Below are 18,951 nucleotides of genomic sequence, written 5' to 3'. Positions count from 1 at the left end.
CTCCTGTTTGTTACAAATAAAGTATTTTTAGAGTAAAAACCTTTTCTTACAAACTTGTAAATAATTTTTTATGATATTGGATAGCCATACATTTAAAACAATTAAAAGCCTGTTTTTTACTTCCGTGACTAAAAGAAAACGGGTTTTAAAGGTTTTAATAAAAAATAACAATTTCAATACAAGTGAAAAACAACACAATTATTTAACATTAATCTTAAACTGGGGATCTTCTTGCTCCGCTTAGTTTTTCAGTTTACAAAGTCTGCATCTAAATAGGGATTAGACAGAGAGCTGAAACTCTCATTGGTTTATTGCACATTACACCGAAAATACTCCCATTACTCATTAAAAAAATAGGACCAACCCTTTCCCGTCGTTAAATTAGCAAAAGTGGATTCGGACACGCCCATTTAGACTTTGTGCTGTGCGCTTTAGAAAATGCGCTTAGATTGTTAAAATAGGGCCCTTGATTTTTCAATTAATTACTTAGCCTATTAAATGTTTAATGTGATGATTACTTTACTAAAAATAAAAACCTTTTTAATATCTACTATTTATAATTAACATCTGATATTAAAATACAGTTGATCTTAATGTAGTTTAAAAAGTTCATACATTTTTGCGAGGATCAGTAAAAAAAACCCTACAAACTCTTTAACACGACCAACCCACTAGGGATTTTCACACTGTGCTTAACCCTGGGTTATCTTTGTTCTAATCCCCGCTTTTCACCCTAGGTTAAGGATCATTTCACACTTGCAATTAAGAAGTGGGGTTATCCCTGAAATTAACCCAGGGTTATGAAACTCTGCTCTGAAGCAGGGTTAGCACCACTTTTGTTGGGTTAACCCGCATTGCGGTGCCAACCATATGCAGTGTGAAACGAAGCAGGGTTGATGTTATGAGCCCAATTAAACACAGCTGAAGCAGCTAAATAATCAAGGTGTTAAGGGTTGCTTGATAATTACAGACAGGTGTAGCAGCACTCCCCAGGGTTTAGGAATCCACAGTGTGAAACGTCAGATTATGAATACCCCGGGTTATCTCTTAGTCCCTGATTAAGTATGAACAGTATGAAACGTGAAACAGATAACACAGGATTCCATTAACCCAGGTTTTAGAATAACCTAGGGTTAACTATTTCTAGTGTGACCTTTTGTGTATCATTTCCTTTTTTTCTGTTTCATAGGCCTAATTTGTCACTTCATTTAAAGTGTCCTGTTTAAATAAATACTTTCCCAAAAAGTCTTGCATGCACTTTTCATTCAATCAATAAAGGGGACATTTCACAAGACTTTTTTAAAAAGTCAAATAAATCTTTGGTGTCTCCAGAGTATGTATGTGAAGTTTTAGCTCAAAATACCTTATAGATAATTTATTATAACATGTTCAAATTGACACTTTGTAGATGTAAGCAAAAATGTGCCATTTTGTGTGTGTCCTTTAACATGAAAATGAGCTGATCTCTGTACTAAATGGCAGTGCTGTGGTTGGATAGTGCAGAGTAAGGGGCGGTATTATCCCTTTTGACATCACAGGGGGAGACAAATTTTAATGACCCTTTTTTCACATGCTTTAGTTACTGGGCATGGGCGCGGGAAGTGGGGGTGCTGCAGGTGCTGCAGCACCCCCTGGTGGCAAAGATTTAAAACTGCAATGAACATAAAATGATCGCTTATAAATATCTCTGATTGTTGTTTGTTACTGTTCCAAGACATTTTGTATGTCATGTTTGGGCTGTGTGATGAAGAGAGAATTATTAATTTAGTAATTTTAAAATTATTTAATTTAGTTCAGTGTTTATTAGCCAATCAGATTTGTTTTGACGAAGTGATTGCGATTTTTTTTTCAATCACACAGCCCAAAAGTCCCGAGGACTAGCGTTATTTCTCCAAATAACTCCTTATCCTGCATATCAGAAAAAGGTAATCTTTTCAAAAACTATTTAAAGTAAACATTTAGGTAAAAAAGATTGAATTAAATGATTACAACGACATGAAAGGAACTAAATTTTAAAGCCTCGATGTACAATAAGGAACCTGCGCATTTAAGAGTGGTGGGCATTTCAAAAATTAATGTAAATTATTCCCATGCATCGATTTTAATGTTAAACATCTATAAATCCAAATTAATACATATGGAATATATTCCGACAATTTAGGATATGATGTTTGAATTTTAAAGTTGAAAAATATCTTATTTTTACACCGCTGCGCAGGAGGCATTGCAAACTGAAACAAAACTTAAGAAAAAAATATTACATTTACGTTTAAAAAATAGAATTAAATGAAACCCGTGAATTGAAAGGTCCACTAATCGCCTTAACTCGAGTGATGTCAATAAAGTTTCCATGTTAGAAATTATAAATATTAAAAACTTAAAAAACCAAAGGAAAACAAAGCCGGCGTAGGCTATTGGCACGAGTGAGAATGTATAACTGGTTCCATACCTCCGACTTTCCTCCAAACTTGCTTAAAGTTAATTCTCCTGTTTTTCTTTTTTTCTTTACATCTTCAAACTCCGTGTTGCACTTAAGCTACATCATACAGAACAGCAGACCCGTGCGTGATGGGTGCCAGAGGAGACTCCGCACATGACTCGCGTTGCATTTTGTAACTTTTACAAATCATTTTGTAATTTGTGTAACTTTTTGGACACATTTGTTACTTTGGCCTAAATATAGTCTATATATAATATTTCTGATTATATGGCATAGTTTTCTCCCCACCCTATGAGGATAATAAAGTAATGATAAAAAATATGCTTAATCAACGGTCCGGCCCGGCCAGAGAATAGTAGCAGAAAATAACGACCCTGGCAGAGAATCTAAACTCTACTATATTGCAATAGGCTATATAGTTTGTATGCACCGTCAGCTCAGCTGTACATTATGGATGGGAGGTGCGAGTGAGTTTTTAAAAGAAAAGTGGTCTGCAGAATAAAAAGCTTGTGAACAACTTTAGAATTCTATAACTCTATACACCCCCCCCCCCACCGCCGCACCCCAGCACCCCCTACCGAAAATATCTTCCCGCGCCTCTGTTACTGGGTTGATCTTTTTCAAATTTTCTAGGGACCCAATTATAGCACTTAAACATGGAAAAAGTCAGATTTTCATGATACGTCCCCTTTAAAGGACAGCCTATAAAAGTGTCTATAAGGTTATAGACCATTTCAAAAGATGTAAACAACACTGGTCAAGAAACACTTCCTGTTTCAGTTTGTGACTGTTTTCAGGTCTATATGTTCTGTTGGTTGTATTTTATCCTAATGTTTATCAAGTGTTAAAAAACTTCTGGACCAGTGTTGTTTACATCTTTTGAAATGGTCTATATCTCAAATCCTACATCAGAAAAATTCTCTAGAGACATCATCATCAATCTCTTTCTGTCAACAATATGAGAGTGAGAGATAGACAGTTCAGTGGGAAAGACAACATGCACAAGTAAACAAGAAAGATCTGGACACCAATGTACTTGTTAAATGGGTCAAGTTCAGTCACTCAGGCTATTCACAAGCTTGTTGCTTGCTTCCAGTTTCTTGTTCAAAAAAATGTGCATATTCTGCATTTTTTTTTTTTTTTTGGCTAGACCATCTTTATTCTTTACATGATTCTTTTAAATAATACACCTATAGTATAATTAAAGAGTTCATCACCCAACTATACAGCTTACAACAAAAGCTTGAAGGTACCTTTCAGCACTACGAACCGTATGCAATTAGTATTTTTTAACCAACCTTCCCTTACCTAGTACATTACCTAGACCATGAATCATTGCATCTCTCCACCTACAGCTGATCAGCCTTATCTTACACATACACATCAAGAACAAAGATGACGGTGGTAGATGAAGTGAAGCTCTTATTGTCTAAAGCTGGAGTAGACATCGAGTCCCGCCACCAGCCCGACAGGCCACACTAAACCGGTTTCCATGACAACTGAATTCTAATGACTACACCCCTGGCTTTTGCTTTGACGACCAGAGGAGGATGCTACTGAATCTCGATGGTTTCACACTTCGACACCTCTTTCCCTATCAAAATAAATACACATCAGAATGTCTCTTGCATCTCACTGGGCTCCCAAGTGAGATCTACTACACTGCGATTTAACCACACATACTGCCTCTTAAGACATTATTTTTCGGGTTCTCCTCTTTTCCCATCCCCCATCCAACCTGCTTATGCTCTCCCTCTGTGATCCACTCATGTGACCATGGCCAGCTGTTCATTGGCTGGCGCCACAAAGGCATCCGTCCAATCGGTGCTGTTCACTCACATAAACATAAGCAAAGCAGCATTTTTATGATTCAGAACTGAGCCTTTCTTTCAGTGAAGAGTCAATGGGAATTACTACATTGGGTTTCATCACTTCCTTTCCCCTTATATTTCACTGCACCTATAGAGCAAAGGAGATTTTCTCTTTTTAAGAGAACTGTTCTTGCGTTAGGACCATCTGCTGCCTGCATTATTTTGATCTCACCCTCTTGCCATTGTGACCAGCCAACAGTGCGTTTATGGTTCCCTCCTCTTCAAAACACATGCAATTTCAGCACTGACACAGCGGACAAGGCTGTGACATGTAAGTACAGCGAGCCTTTGATTAATGCTTGACCTTACCTGACTCTACTCGCACAATAACCCATAAAACACAAGAATACTGGAAGAGCTGAATAATCAGAGGTTTGTTTTTGTAAACATTGTGTGACCATGCTGAGTGTGCATTGGAGCATTGAGAAGAGTTGGTTGTCAGGTCTGTGACAATTTGTTCAAAATATTTATCATTTTGTTATGCTGCACAGTGCAGGGATATTACAGTTATTTTTACATCTGATCTTTCAGAAATTTCTTCAGGATATTATTTATGTTTTTAATACTTGCTCCTTTTTTGGTCAAGATGGTCTTTTATTAGCTGGTCTTTTCAATATCTTTTTGTTTTTGAAAAAGCATTCTGTATGTTTGGGCAGAGTAAAAAAAATCCACTCACCTATAATGTAAACAAGATCTATATTATAAAAACATAGCTACAAATTAATTGCAAGTGTTTTTAAGTGATACCCTTACTCTTGATTTAGTGATCTAAATTACTATAATTAATAGCAGTGCCTATATTTAGTTGGACCACTACCATATTTGTAACATGTATATAGTGAATGCTAAGGCTTACAAATCCAGGTAACATAACTTTTCAAATAAATCATGATGTATGGAAGAACAGTGGAACAATAGCTGGTAAAATACCTCAAAAGACAATTTCTGGAGATCCTGAAAGTATTGATTGAATAGAACTCATTTTAAACGCTTCAGCAGCAGATTCTTACTTCCTATTTGCCTCAAATACCATAATCTAATACACATTATATCCTTTGCATTTACATGTATGTATATTGGGCACATTAAAGACGCAGCAGCCTATTCTTCATTGAATGAACAGAAAGTGCAGAAATATTAAGAGACCACTTCGATAATTTACAACACTGTTAGACTTAACTGTAATTTCTACAGTTACTTACCACAAAATGCCCAGTAAAATACCATCATTTCCAGTTCATTACTGTAATATGCATTGCATTATGGGTATTAATATTTAATTTACAGTGATTCACTGTATGTTTTGAATTTGCAGTAGACTGCTGTAAAACAACAGCAGTAGTGCTACTGTAGTTGAATAAAATAGTGTTGTAAAAGCATATAAAATGGAAAAATAAAATATATCTATGAAATGAAATACATTTTATTTGTTATGCTTTTAGCAGGGAAGCAAATTTCCAATGTGAATTGTTTTTCAGCAGTGTAAATAATTTATTGAGAATTGTAGATAGAAACAAGAAAGGGATTATTGATAAATGCTTGACCGTCAAATTTGAATTTGACCTCAAGACTTCAAAACACTAGTGACGCCAAGATTTCGCTCCTCGGAGTGTTGTAAGAGTGACAGAAGAGGCTACTTGGGGAGTGTAGCAGGTAACTTTCATCAAGTGACTCTGTAGCATTGTGTTACGGACCTACAACATGGGTGACCTGGGTTTGATTCCCCTTCAAGGCAATATTTTTAAAACTACGGGTATTATACTGTAAAATGGAACTGCGGTAAAGGCATTATACTGTAAAAAAACATGTACAGTTATGGTACTGTAATGGGACAGTTGCCGCATATATACAATAAAAAGTCTGACAGTGTATTTATTGGTATGTGTTTATTATTTTTGTTTCATTCTGTCAACTACCGAGAACATTCATGCCAAATTCCTAATAAAAAAAATTGTATTTGCATTTTTAGTTTAAAAATGGGGGGAAATGCTCAAAAAAAAAATCAGCCACAAAATGCTAATGTTTTACATATATTTTAGGAATAGTTTAAAAGTAAATATTTGATTCACACATCTTTCATGTGTTTTGGCATGCACTCTTTTACATTGCTGTTGGGTTACTTTATGTCACTTCTGAGGTTTTCTGAAATTAAAACACACTGGACAAAAATGGTCACAATACATCCAGAATTGATGAATAAAGGCACATTTGCTGTTATTATGCAGCTGGTTGCCAGTAACTTACTGTAGAAGATAAAGACTAAAAATGTTTCATATTCATTTAACTTTGAAAAAACTGTTGCCAGTAAATAACATAAATGTAAAATCTACAGTAAGTTACTGGCAGCTAGTTGCCAGTAATACCCAGTAATACTGTAATTTCTAAAGACATTTTTACAGTGAGAACATAACATATTTTTTTTACCAAAAACATTGCCTATTAACATGTATAAGAGATGGTTTAGAATACAAAACAAAAAGGACATCCCCACATTTGGTTCAGTTGTTTATAATCATTGGCCTAGAAAACCTTGAATGCACTTATCAAATTGACAGAATCCCAATAAAAAGAATTCATGCCCAAACATGTTTGTTTCCTTGAGTATTTCATTCGGTAGTTGAAGAGCAATACACAACTGAACAATATTCCACACACACATCTGTCTAATTCCAGATGAAAAACTGACCAATAATCCACTCAAAAGGAAATTTCCCTATTGTCACCCAAATCCACATTTACAGTTCAAACAGGGCTATAAGAGGAACTAGAAATCATTCAAATGCATTCCAATATGCCAAGTGCTTTTCTAAATACACACTGTACCTGCTGCTGTGCTAACATCATTAATAAAATTATTATTTCAGTGCAATAAGTCCAAGTACATGGCAACCAAAAATTCAGCCATTACCAGTGTGTATACAGGCATTAGCCAGCCAAGTCACTTTAAGGCACGGTATCAGCATGCTTCTCCCCAGGCTCTGTCACAGCACTGTTGAAGATTAGATTGACAATGCCTTAATCCCATCCCTGCAGCACTATGCCAAGTCTGACCATGCCCTGTGTTAGGCAATACTCGCACAACAGACACACAATGAGCTGCAACATCTGAGATAAAGAAGGACTCCATTAAGCCACACAGATAAAAAGTACAACGACATAAGTGAAGACCCATATACTAAAATAAATTGCAGGGCTGCCGAAAGCAATCAGGCTCTCAAACACCAAACTAGACTGACAGCTGCTGTCTTGAAGCCCTCAGGCCTTCGAGTCGGGGACGCTCACATCACCAACATCGAATCAGAAACATTGTAGTTATTGAGAGAGCGAATGAATGTCTGTATCATTTAAGGTGGGGAAAAGGCAGAAGCAGCGGACCATCTAAAGTGTCACATTGGAGTTTAACACAGTGGACGTTAACAGGTCACACAGATCAATACTGAAGGCCAAGATGATGAACCAGGATGACCCAAAGTCACATCCAATGCTGTAAGTACATCAAAAACAGACCATTTCGCTGGTTTCATGAGTATCCTGTTAGATTTAGTTTCTTTAGAAGATGAAAGATTATCCATTTTTCTAAAAGTATAACTATGGATGTTAAGTGAGCTACAAGAGAAGCTCCAGCCCGAGGTGACAGAGCTGATTAAACAGCAGAGGTTGAATCGTCTGTGTGAGGGGGCCTGCTTCAGAAAAATCAGTGCTCGCCGCAGACAAGGTCAGTTACCCACACAAAAAATAGTCAATAATGTTGAAATTACATAAGTTTATTTACGATGTACATGCTTGCAATGATAAATGCATGTGCTTTATCAAATGTCCATAACTACTGAGAGTAATCCCTTCTTCTTCTCCAGATAAATTCTGGTATTGTCGTCTATCCCCAAACCACAAAGTGTTACACTATGGAGATATAGAGGAGCTTTCCCAAGGACAAATACCACATGACTCTCTCCAAGAGAAAGGTAAACACCACAGGAATCTCAACCACATGTTAATTACACATTTAGAGAAGATCTTTTTACTTACAATTGCTTATATAGTATGGCATGGCAGGGTCTCCATATGTTCAGAAAACAGATTCACTTATATTCAAAGTGACAAAGTTTTTGTTTTTATGTATTCAGTTTCATGAGTTTACTCTAAATTATTATTCATGAGTTATTATTCTTTAGATTATTAAAAGTTTAGAAAGAAACGGTTCTTTCAAAAAACAGTATGACAGATTGGTTCACTGGGGAACCAGAAATGGTTCTTCAGTGGCATTGCTGTGAAGTACCTTTTGAAGAACTTTTATTTCTAAAAGTATGTTCATTTTTAAATGCCAAAAACTAGAATTTGTAAACTCTGCATAACATTTCTATACTATTTTATTCAGTGACGGTGGCAGATATAAAAGCTGTGGTAACAGGAAAAGACTGCCCACATATGAGGGAGAAAGGAGCGCTTAAGCAAAATAAGGTAAATATCAAATCACTTAAATATTTCTTAAAGGTGCCATAGAATAAATTGTATTTACCTAGACATAGATGAATATGTACATGGTAAAGACGTACCGTGAGCCGCAATTGCGTTTTTTCCTAATTTTTATGTAACTTGTGCACTCAGAGGACTGCTGGAAAAAGGCCAATCTCAACATAACACACGTACACCCCAACATTTAAATACACATTAAATTAATTAAAAATTGCCAAAAATATTTACTAATGTGAGCTACTGGCATGAGCCTCAGAGCAGACTTCAGTATTATTATTCATGACCCTTCCAAATAGGGCAAAACAGACAATTTCATTCTAAAGACAAACCCTAGGGTTGTAAATAGATAACTTTTGCACTTGAAAAAGTTATGTACCTTCTATGTAAATATCAAAGAACAATTTAACATACTATTTTAATGCATTCTTTGGCACCTTTAAGATCCTCCCTACTGCAGTACTAAGCTTTTCCTTTTGTGATTCCAAACCCAAAATAGGGAAGGCTTGTAGCCTAACCGGCAGATTCCTGTAGAACTGAATGTCACTCTCAAGTCGATAACTTGAGGCAATAATGAAGTTAAGGCAAGCATGCAAACGAAAAACAAGCATGCGCGTGAAGTAAACATGATACAGTTAAATAGTTCCCTCTAGTGGTTAGATGAATTAATGTTCTTTAACACAAATACAGTAGGTAATTTCCCACACAGGGTTTATCCTAGTCCCAGACTAAAATGCATGTTTGAGTTTTAGTAAAAACTACTTTAATGTCTTATTATACCACGGGTCTGTTGAATGCTGTATTTTGATTGGCTGAGAAATGTTTCATGGGTATGCATGGTAACCGTGGTATAAGAGGAATAATTGACTCCGGTCCTTTGGATTATAAGAAAATAATGCACACCCACGGTGTAACAGCACTCTAATTGCACCTTGGGTGTGCATTATTTTCTTATAATTCAATGGTCGTCGTCAAATATTCCTTACATATAACTAAGGCCTAGTCCTATAATTTTAACCCTGTCTGGGAAACGCCCCTATTATAAATCAGAGATATTTTAACACCAACAAAAAATCTCAAGGTAGACATTTTGTAATGCCAGATTTTTAAAATTTTTCCAATCTCTGTATTTTATAAAATGATATTTTAAATTCACCTTCACCTGCTTTTTAAAGTCTAGATGCTTTTGAAAGCAGGTGCAATGAAGCCATCTGGTGTGCACAACCACCTCGAGTAAAGATCAAATGGAAATCAAAAGGTGAGATTGGGTGCAGTGTCTGGTATCAGGTTTGGGGATCATTGCCTATTTCTTTGCTTTCAGGAGCTGCTGGAACTGGCATTCTCCATTCTCCATAAGTCTGATGAATATCTGAATTTTATTGCACCTGACAAGCATGAGGTGAGAAGCCTCACAACAACAAATTCGTATAAGAGTTATTCTGCTCGCCTGGAACAAATTAAGAACCCCTGTTTAGTAAAATATATGACTTTATTATGCTTATTAATACAGTCATTATTTGAATATTGTCATATCAGCTTAATCATTTACTACTCCTTGAATCTGAAATGAACGTCATTCTTAATCATTTATATTTCCTTTCAATATTTCTCCCCAGTACTGCATTTGGACCGATGGTTTGAATGCTCTCCTGGGCAAGGAGATGTCCAGTGAACTTACAAAATCAGATATGGACACTCTTATTACTATGGAGTTAAAACTTCGCCTCTTGGACCTGGAAAATATTCAGATTCCTGAAGTTCCTCCTCCTGTTCCCAAAGAGCCAAGCACTTACAACTTTGTTTACGACTTTACCCAACAACAGACTTGAGAGTTAAGTCCTTACTGATGCAGATCAGCTGCAAGTAAGGAGTGTTTAACCACCTGTTTTTTGCTATTCCTGTTTCCTCTTATACAGACAGAACCATGTCCAGATCTTAAATTTCCCTCTAAATTGTGACTTCGGTGTGATGCTTCAGGTTTCTATTTTACTTTTAAATGTCTTTCATGACTGTGCTTTTTTTGCAAAGAGAAAAAACGTACTTGTGTACAGTGACTTTTCTGTTGTCTATTTTTATTTAACACTCCATTTGATATGATGAACAAAATGTGTTAAGTAAAATACATATAAAATGCTGAAGGGTTGCGTCTTTCTTAGCTGTATTTACTCTTTAGATTCTCTTTATAGATGCTTTCAGCCAAGAACACCCACACTGTAAAAAATCCTTGTTGCACAAATTTTAAATTTAATACATTTTAAATTACAATTAAATAATTCTTGATTAGTGAGGAGTTGCTATAAATTATACAAATAAAATTGAAATAACTTAAGCTAATTCAACTTTATTTTTTTAATTTATAGCAACTCCTCTCTAGTCAAGAAAGTTGAAATTACATGTAAATGTAAAGTTGATTAAACTTAAAAAAAATTACACTGCACAGATACACTGTAAACAGTAATACATAGATCTAACTTATTAAAAGTCAACTTGCAACCTTTTTTAAGTATAATAAACACTGTAATATTACTTAATACAAATGCAACAAAATTAGGTTTAGTTAACTAATAGTTCTAGTATTCCTCTATTAGTTTAATTAACTTTTCTTGGTGCAGGTAACTTTTTTATGGTTTGTTTTTGTTTCCATAAACATTGATTTAGACTTCATATTTTTGTGAGATGAGGGCACGAATTGTTTATTCAATCAATGCCCCCACCCAATTTCGTTTTGGGCAGCTGTAAAGCGCGACATACTTCAGTATGCAGCCTATGCACAAGCACCAGTCTTCTGAATAACAGTAACTACAAAACTCAAAGATGAAACAAAAACTCTTCTAAATCTCGAAGATAAATGAACATTAAACACTAACAAGTCTTTCTTTTTAGTTAAAAACACATAAAATAGAGTTTAAATTCAAATTATACTCTCCAAATGCAGTCCCGTGCAAAGCATGCTGGGAACTACGAGTCCACTGCCTAGTTAGTTATGTTTAATAATAAAATCACGTATTTTCAACACAAAATCATTAAGTTAATTTCCTTCTTACAAATTAAAGTAGATTATATATGATAAAATGAAGTTGAATTTACTCAATGATGTGTTCATTTAGAATTATTCAAATTATTCAAACTATTATGTTACTTTAACTCATATTTTGATAAAAAAAAGTAACACAGTTTACTCATTTTATTTAGTTAAATCTACTAAGGCACAGAAACACTTTTTACAGTGTACAGTCAATACCAGTAATTACTGCAACAAATACTTTGTGGTAGTTATTCATGGACAGACATGGATTCTTCAATATATTATCAGCCTTCATTTAGCATCTATATGTAAAACATGAAAATTAGGCATATGATATTCTCATATCATAATACAAATAACCCATAATCCTCTGAAGAGCACAATTCTACCTTTTTTTCCCCTAAAAAACACATTAATGTGATTTTTTCCCCCTGTTACTTTTAAACTAGTCCAAATGAAAGCTATAGTTTACCCAAAAATAAAAATTCTGTCATCCTTTCCTCATCTTCATGTTGTTCTTAACCTGCATGTGTTTCATTCTGTTGAACACAAAAGAAGATATTTTGTTAAATGAAGGTAAGATGGTTACCATCACTTATCAAAATATCTTTGTGTTCAGCAGGAGAAACGAAAGAAACTCATAAAGGTAAGTAAATGATGGCAGACTTTTCATTGTTTCATTACAACTATAGCTGTAAGCATCTGCAATGCTAAACTGATAGCAGATGACAAACCATTTGCTTTCAGTGATCATATTCTGAATAACATTATATGAAAATGTCACTTTTGGCTTAATGTATATGAATGCATATGGGAAATAGTATATTTCTCTTCCTTATGATAATATGAGGTCATAAAAAAGCAATTATACATAATTAAAAAATATAGTTTTAGATTTTAGCATAACTTTGGCATACCACCCAATGAACCAACTTGTATTCAATTTGTTAGTTGCAAAAAATTTGTTTTTTTGAAATGATGCACAATATCAAAAATAAATTTTCATACACAAAACATCAAGCTTTATTTAACCACCCCAAGTACATGCCCTACTTGAGGTCACAGATCAGAGCTTTCTGATAAACTGTTCCAATAAGTAATTTTCCTCCATATCGAGTTGCCACAGAAGAACCAATGATCACACTGCCATTATCTGCATATACCTGAGTCACCTTGGGCTTTTCAGAAAGGATGTCCTGAATCTTGATGACCTGAAGGAGAACATGGTAATATATTTAAAAAATGTTATTTTTGTTTTATTGTTAACAATTTCATACATTAATACAGTACACACACCTCAGAACCAGGCGGATCATTGGGATCACTAAGTAAAAATTTAAGACCATTTGGGTGGGAGCCCAGCCATAGATCACCAGTTTTGCGATCCACCTCAATGTTGTCACATAGTGACCCTACATCAACTTCCTGGGCAAGAAAAAATAACTTTGCGTTTTTACAACAAATTAAAAACTAAAACTTCATACTTTACAAGCCTTATTGCACAAATGAGATGAATGTAGTTTTGTGTTTACCTTTAAACGGGACAGTATAGTGTTTTTCTGTATTTCCAAGACAACAATAGTATGGTTCATTACATCCGATACATATAAATGCCTGGAAAAGAGAAAATAATTGAGGGTCAATTGAATTATTAAAATATGAACAGGACATTATTCCAGATGCTTTGTTGATTGCAATGCAAACCTAGGCTTTTCTTCTGAAACTTGCCTTTTGTCAGGGGAAATATTTATGCCATTGGCAGAAAGGAAGCCCCCTGCCACAACCTGCACTGTATCAGGACTGTAGTAGATGACATCACACCAGCCCAAAGTCAGTAATGGCTCCAAAAACTTCAAAAACCCATTAGTGAAGTAATGATCGTTGGTGGCATAAAAGCTTTCGGTACCCACAGCTACAATGTCATTAACGCTAACAAAATGCACACACAGTATGTAAGCGTCAAGTTAGCGTTAGGAAAGTATTTCTGTGGTTTAATGAAGCACATACCTTCTCAGCAGATCGTGTTTAATGGTCTTAATGTATTGAAGAGAGTTTTCCTCTTCAACAAATCTGAAAATCTCCACCTGACTTTTTCCGTGAGGATGATTAACAACAAATAAATAAATTGCACCATCTGTAGAGAGAAAAGAATTTGCAAACTTTTACATTTCATCAAAATACATTTACATGGTCTGCCAGTGCAGATTATATATTTAACAAAAATACTCTTTTACCACTAGGTGGCCAGATTTCTTTTATTCTTTAAGAAAACATGTTTTAGCATTATGAGTGTGTTTTATACCATTGTACAAAAAACAACATTTGTAATTAGCTGTCATTTAGCAATTGATGACATTTGGATGACATACAGAAATGTGATAAATGAAAGTATAGACTGGATTCAGTCAGGACATTTAACATTTGGCAAACAATGCAAAGTGACTTAAAGTGCATTATAAGGTATACATTTTATCAGCACGTGTGTGCCCTGGGTTTTGCACTGCTAATGCAATGCTCTGAGCCACAGGAGCACATTTATGGCATACAAACCTTTGTCATCTGTGTACACGCTTATTCCATGTGGATTGAAAGAATCTTCATCAAATCCTCCCTTGATGCTCAGTGCTTGAATATTTTGTCTGGAATCCAAGAGATCCAGAGTATAGATCTTCCCAGGATCATCTGAATAGGAGGGTAATCCTGGAAACTTCAAGCCCTAGGTATGATCATTTAAACATGAAAACTTTTACACTGCTATTGTTGATTATTAACCTATGAGTGTTTTAAGTGGCCCTTCAGACACAGTGGGGTGGTTTTCCGGACAGGGTTAAGATTAATCCAGGACATTTAAGTAGTTTTTACAAACAAACCTTACAAAAAACAATACTGGTGTGCATCTTAAAGGCAAAACAATGTCACTAAAATATGTCAAGATCTAAGATTTTTTTTTTATTAGAACACATCAAATATGCATATGTCTGGGACTAGGTTAAGCCCTGGCTGGGAAACAAATAACTGTTGCAAATATAAGATTTATGAGTTTCATTTGTATTGAAATGTGTATATTTCGATATTTTATTACGACATACAGTGCTCAGAAAGGCCAATCCATCTTCAAGTATGGTGATATCTTCAGCCCCAAACTCTGTAAAAACAACATGTGTGACGTTTTAAATGCGTCAACTCCATATGTATTTAATTAGACCGTCAGGCTTATCAAAAACGCCCTTTGATTGTCGTCGACCCTCGTTTTAAACACGTTGTTTACTAAGCACCAGAAATAACATAACACTAGACATTTGCTGCAAATTTAGTTCAGTATTTGAAAGCTGGCCAGAAACGCACCAGGTGTGTTTAACTTACCTATGCCCTTTATCAGGTGGCAGTTGGGCAGGTAGTTCTGAGTTAGTGCTCTAGAAGAAAGTGTCAAGTGCCTGTGGAGAACATTAAAAACGATACATAAATATCGCAACCTCTCGCCTGCTTTTTTATGACCACGCTGCTAATGTAAATGCAAAGATCAGATGCAGCGCTGAAAGTAAACAACTTTGGCTGTTTAAGAAAACCATAAGCACGCGTTTTACTTAAAGAAAGTTAACAAACAGTTAACCAACCTTAATGTTATTAGTCTTTCACCGATCAAAACTGAAATGGCTAAAGCAACAAGCGAGAGTACTGCTATCTTCCCCATGTTGTTAAACTTTAGCACTTGGCGGCTTCACACCAACAACGTTTATTGCGCATGAGCAACATAACAGACAGGGGGTCTCATTCACTAAGCATGCGTACGAATGTGAATGAGACCCACTCATTTGATGATTTCGCAGTGGGTACAAAAAATAAAACTCAACTACAAGTTTAAGATTCAACATCGAATTCCGACAGGCATTTTTAATGGGACACGCGGTTTAACCGTTACATCCCGAATTATTTATAATTTGCAAACTAATTTAAGTACTACTTATTGGCCACCAGTCGGCACTATTGCGATTTTGTATTCTAATTACAGTAAATGACACATGTAGGACTTTTTGTTATTTTTGCTTGCTGTGTTATAAAGTTTTAAAGGCAAATTCACTAAGAGGTGTCAGGTTATGACAAAATCTCTACAGCAGGATAATTTAACAGCACTTGCCTATCTGCTTATTAGGAAATTGCACAATTCTTTGGCTCGTTTATGATGCATATAATCAGTGTCTCATAAATACATCATTGCAAAGTGCAAAAATGAATCATAAGTAAATGAGTCATTCGTTGATTCTATTTTTAAACAACTGCATATGTGGTCTTTGGATGAAAATTATGTAAAAATGGTGTGAAACCTCATCCTCACAGATACGTATCAAGTTTTTTACTGTTATAGATATATAAAATCTGCACAACAACATACTGACACAATGTAAAAAATCATCAAAATTGCCCCATACTTATTTCTAGTCACATCTCAGAAATATTTTACACTACCATAGGCCTTCAACATTACTGTTAAATGAATAGTTCACTTTAAAATGAAAATTCTGTCATCATTTACTCATCCTCATGTTGTTCTAAACCTGTATGAATTTCTTTTTTCTGATGAGCACAAAATAAGATATTTTGAGAAATGATGGTAAACACACAGCAGTAAATGACCATAGACTTCCTTAGTAGGAGAAATATATTTTGTAACTGTGCATTGGGCTGTCCACACGGAGACGCGTATCACTGCATACGTATAAATTTGTTATCGTATTGGCGTTTCATCCACACGGATCCAGCGTTTTGGGAGACTGAATCCGCTATTTTTTGAAACCGGGTCCTAAAGTGGATAAATCTGAAACCGACACCCTTGCGGTTTCGTCTGTACAGCCAATCCGTATATTTTGTGAAGCGAAAACGTCATCACATCACGTGTCGGAAGCGTCACACGTAACAGCAACAGCAATAACGGCGGATTACGTGATTGTGTTCGTGCTACAGAAGCTACTAAAGCCTACTAGCTTTATTACAGCAAAATCTATTGCTTCTATGCAATTGTGGTGACCAACAAGCAATAATGGACAACACCATACGTTGGCTATGCGCATGCTCAAAGTCTTCTTCTCCGTGTATAGTGTATATCTGTGGCAGAATTACAGCGCCCCATACTGGTCCGGCATATATACTACACCGCTTTCAGTCGGTTTCAGTGGTTTCGTGTTTACGGATTATTTTTTTAGAGCAAGGGAAAAAAATGATCGGATAGGGAATGCACCGGCTTCGTGTGGATATAGCCTCAGACCGCCACCGGCGAGAGTGTCAAAGTGGCCGGAAGTCATTCATTTTCAATGAGAGCCGGCGGTAAGCTCCGGCAAGCAGCGGCGCGAGCAGCGGCGCGTCATGTACAGCGTGAGCGTCGAGGAGAGTTGAAATCAGCTCAACTTTATGGTAATGAGATATGACGCGGTTTGGCGGCAACCAATCGGAAGGCTGAGAGAAGTTCAGAGAATGCATTCGAGCGTCAGAGCGTCCACTACAACTTTTCTTTAGCGTCGTTGTCAGGGCAGCCAGAGCTTTTATTGACGCTCTCGCCAGTGGCGGTCTGAATGCACAGTTAGTATTGTGATAAATGACTAAGAAAATATTTTGATAAATGATGGTAAGTACAGAGTTGACGGTACCCATTAAATTCCATCATATTTTTTTTATTCCTACTATGGAAGTCTATGGTCACTTACTGCTGTGTGTTTACCATCATTTCTCAAAATATCCTATTTTGTGCTCATCAGAAAAAAGAAATTCATACAGGTTTAGAGCAACATGAGGATGAGTAAATGATGACAGAATTTTCATTTTAAAGTGAAGTATCCCTTTAACACAGGACATCTGTGCCTTCGACAATTCTTCACGTAAAAATTGTTTTGGGTTTTTTTTTTTAAGAATTATTCATTACTTTATTTTCATCCCCTTTTTATAGTCACAGCACCATGCTGATGTTTAATGTAATGTTACAAAATGTCACTTTTATTCTGATCATTTTTATGCACTTTTATACACATTCAGTGTTTATGTAAATGCTATATCAGAATATATAATTCTAAATGATTTCAGCACGAGTAAGGCAAAACGTGTCGATGTAAATGTAGCTCAGAAGAGGAAAGTTAAGTAAATAATTTGCGTCACTGATTCAAATAATTTATAATAATAATATGCACTATTTGGCAATAAAATATAAAATATGTAATATATGTGTTTGAAATGATAACTACTTATCTTGTAAATTAAACAAAGAGCCTACCCAGCCTTTGCATCAACCACGAATTACATTTTGTCATTCCTGACTGCATAGTTTCTTCTGTATTTTCACAGAGTTGACATGATGACTGAGAGTGTGTGAACCACAGCACTGTAGCCATGGAATACTTACAATAAGCAAATGATTCTCACCACCCTGCTCTGACCACTGGGGTGTGGCTTTAGAAAAACAAAAACCTGCCCTACTAGTCATACAGCAAACTCGAATCACTCTTCAGATTTACATTTGAGTGAAACTGTTGCTGAATTTGCTACTACAATACAATTGCACATGTGTATTGGTCCCACTGTGAACTGAACTTGCATACCAATAATACAGAGTTTTGAAATAGGTTACTGAATATATAATGGGAGGACATGTGACAGTGTAGAAAATAGACTCATTTCCCCATGGAAACAAACTGGAGTAGTGCAGAAATAGCTCCTCTTCTACCAAGAAAGCTCTGTGTTCTCTGTGAGTGTCCTGTGTTCTAATTTTGCCTATGAAAGACTCTTCACAGGCTTGATAATGTCAAGCATCTGTTCCATAAGTCCAATTCAAACTTTAGGGATATTCCAACTGATGCCACAAAAGAATTAAAGGCATTTAATAACAACTAAGTACATATTGACAGTATATATATTATAATTTATATAAAATATAAGGGGCCTCCAGGAGGTTCTAGGGGGTCCCCAGAAAATTTCAGATAAAAAAGCCAAATAAATTGTATTTATTAGGTGTTTATCTCTCATTTCTTATCTTACTTATTGCGTTTTATAAGGCAGGATTCCTTGTAAAGCCACTATCAAAAAATATTTTCAAAGTTGATGCAGAACAACTACATTGTATCTCTTTATAAATCCAGCATTACATATTTGCTATACATAAAATC

The 18,951-nt window shown here is 35.6% G+C and overlaps 2 protein-coding genes across 3 annotated transcripts; one reads left to right on the top strand and one right to left on the bottom strand.

The window, feature by feature from the left end:
- The first annotated feature begins 4,295 nt into the window (after nt 1-4,295).
- Nucleotides 4,296-10,914, top strand: LOC135743172 (engulfment and cell motility protein 1). 2 transcript variants are annotated; one of them, XM_065260744.2, is made up of 7 exons: nt 4,296-4,582; nt 7,661-7,797; nt 7,914-8,026; nt 8,166-8,273; nt 8,687-8,769; nt 10,103-10,180; nt 10,398-10,914. In XM_065260744.2, exons 2-7 carry the CDS (start codon nt 7,760-7,762, stop codon nt 10,608-10,610), a joined length of 633 nt encoding a protein of 210 aa, XP_065116816.1. In that variant the 5' UTR covers nt 4,296-4,582; nt 7,661-7,759; the 3' UTR covers nt 10,611-10,914. The 2 variants fall into 2 exon arrangements, with proteins under 2 accessions (XP_065116816.1, XP_065116817.1); XM_065260745.2 differs by lacking the exon at nt 4,296-4,582 and having other exon boundaries at nt 7,895-8,026.
- A 1,036-nt stretch (nt 10,915-11,950) lies between these two features.
- On the bottom strand, nt 11,951-15,571 carry LOC135743321 (serum paraoxonase/arylesterase 2-like). The gene is made up of 9 exons (XM_065260973.1): nt 15,421-15,571; nt 15,170-15,240; nt 14,896-14,951; nt 14,357-14,522; nt 13,814-13,940; nt 13,535-13,735; nt 13,339-13,420; nt 13,103-13,231; nt 11,951-13,017 (listed from the first exon to the last, which is right to left on the bottom strand). Exons 1-9 carry the CDS (start codon nt 15,495-15,497, stop codon nt 12,856-12,858), a joined length of 1,071 nt encoding a protein of 356 aa, XP_065117045.1. The 5' UTR covers nt 15,498-15,571; the 3' UTR covers nt 11,951-12,855.
- Nucleotides 15,572-18,951: the final 3,380 nt, after the last annotated feature.

This window comes from Paramisgurnus dabryanus, chromosome 13 (assembly GCF_030506205.2).
Source record: "Paramisgurnus dabryanus chromosome 13, PD_genome_1.1, whole genome shotgun sequence".
In the NCBI taxonomy this organism is placed as follows: domain Eukaryota; kingdom Metazoa; phylum Chordata; class Actinopteri; order Cypriniformes; family Cobitidae; genus Paramisgurnus; species Paramisgurnus dabryanus.
The sequence above is the reverse complement of the archived record's forward strand: the minus strand, read 5'-3'. Positions and strand labels throughout refer to the sequence as shown.

Excerpts from the sequence above, each read along its gene's own strand:
- LOC135743172 (XM_065260744.2), top strand. The coding sequence starts at position 7,760 with ATGATGAACCAGGATGACCCAAAGTCACATCCAATGCT. Across the intron at positions 8,274-8,686 it reads TGACTCTCTCCAAGAGAAAG|TGACGGTGGCAGATATAAAA; the intron begins GTAAACACCACA and ends TATTTTATTCAG. Across the intron at positions 10,181-10,397 it reads TTGCACCTGACAAGCATGAG|TACTGCATTTGGACCGATGG; the intron begins GTGAGAAGCCTC and ends ATTTCTCCCCAG.
- LOC135743321 (XM_065260973.1), bottom strand. The coding sequence starts at position 15,497 with ATGGGGAAGATAGCAGTACTCTCGCTTGTTGCTTTAGCCATTTCAGTT. Across the intron at positions 15,241-15,420 it reads GAAAGACTAATAACATTAAG|GCACTTGACACTTTCTTCTA; the intron begins GTTGGTTAACTG and ends TGTTCTCCACAG. Across the intron at positions 13,232-13,338 it reads CTATACTGTCCCGTTTAAAG|GAAGTTGATGTAGGGTCACT; the intron begins GTAAACACAAAA and ends TTTCTTGCCCAG.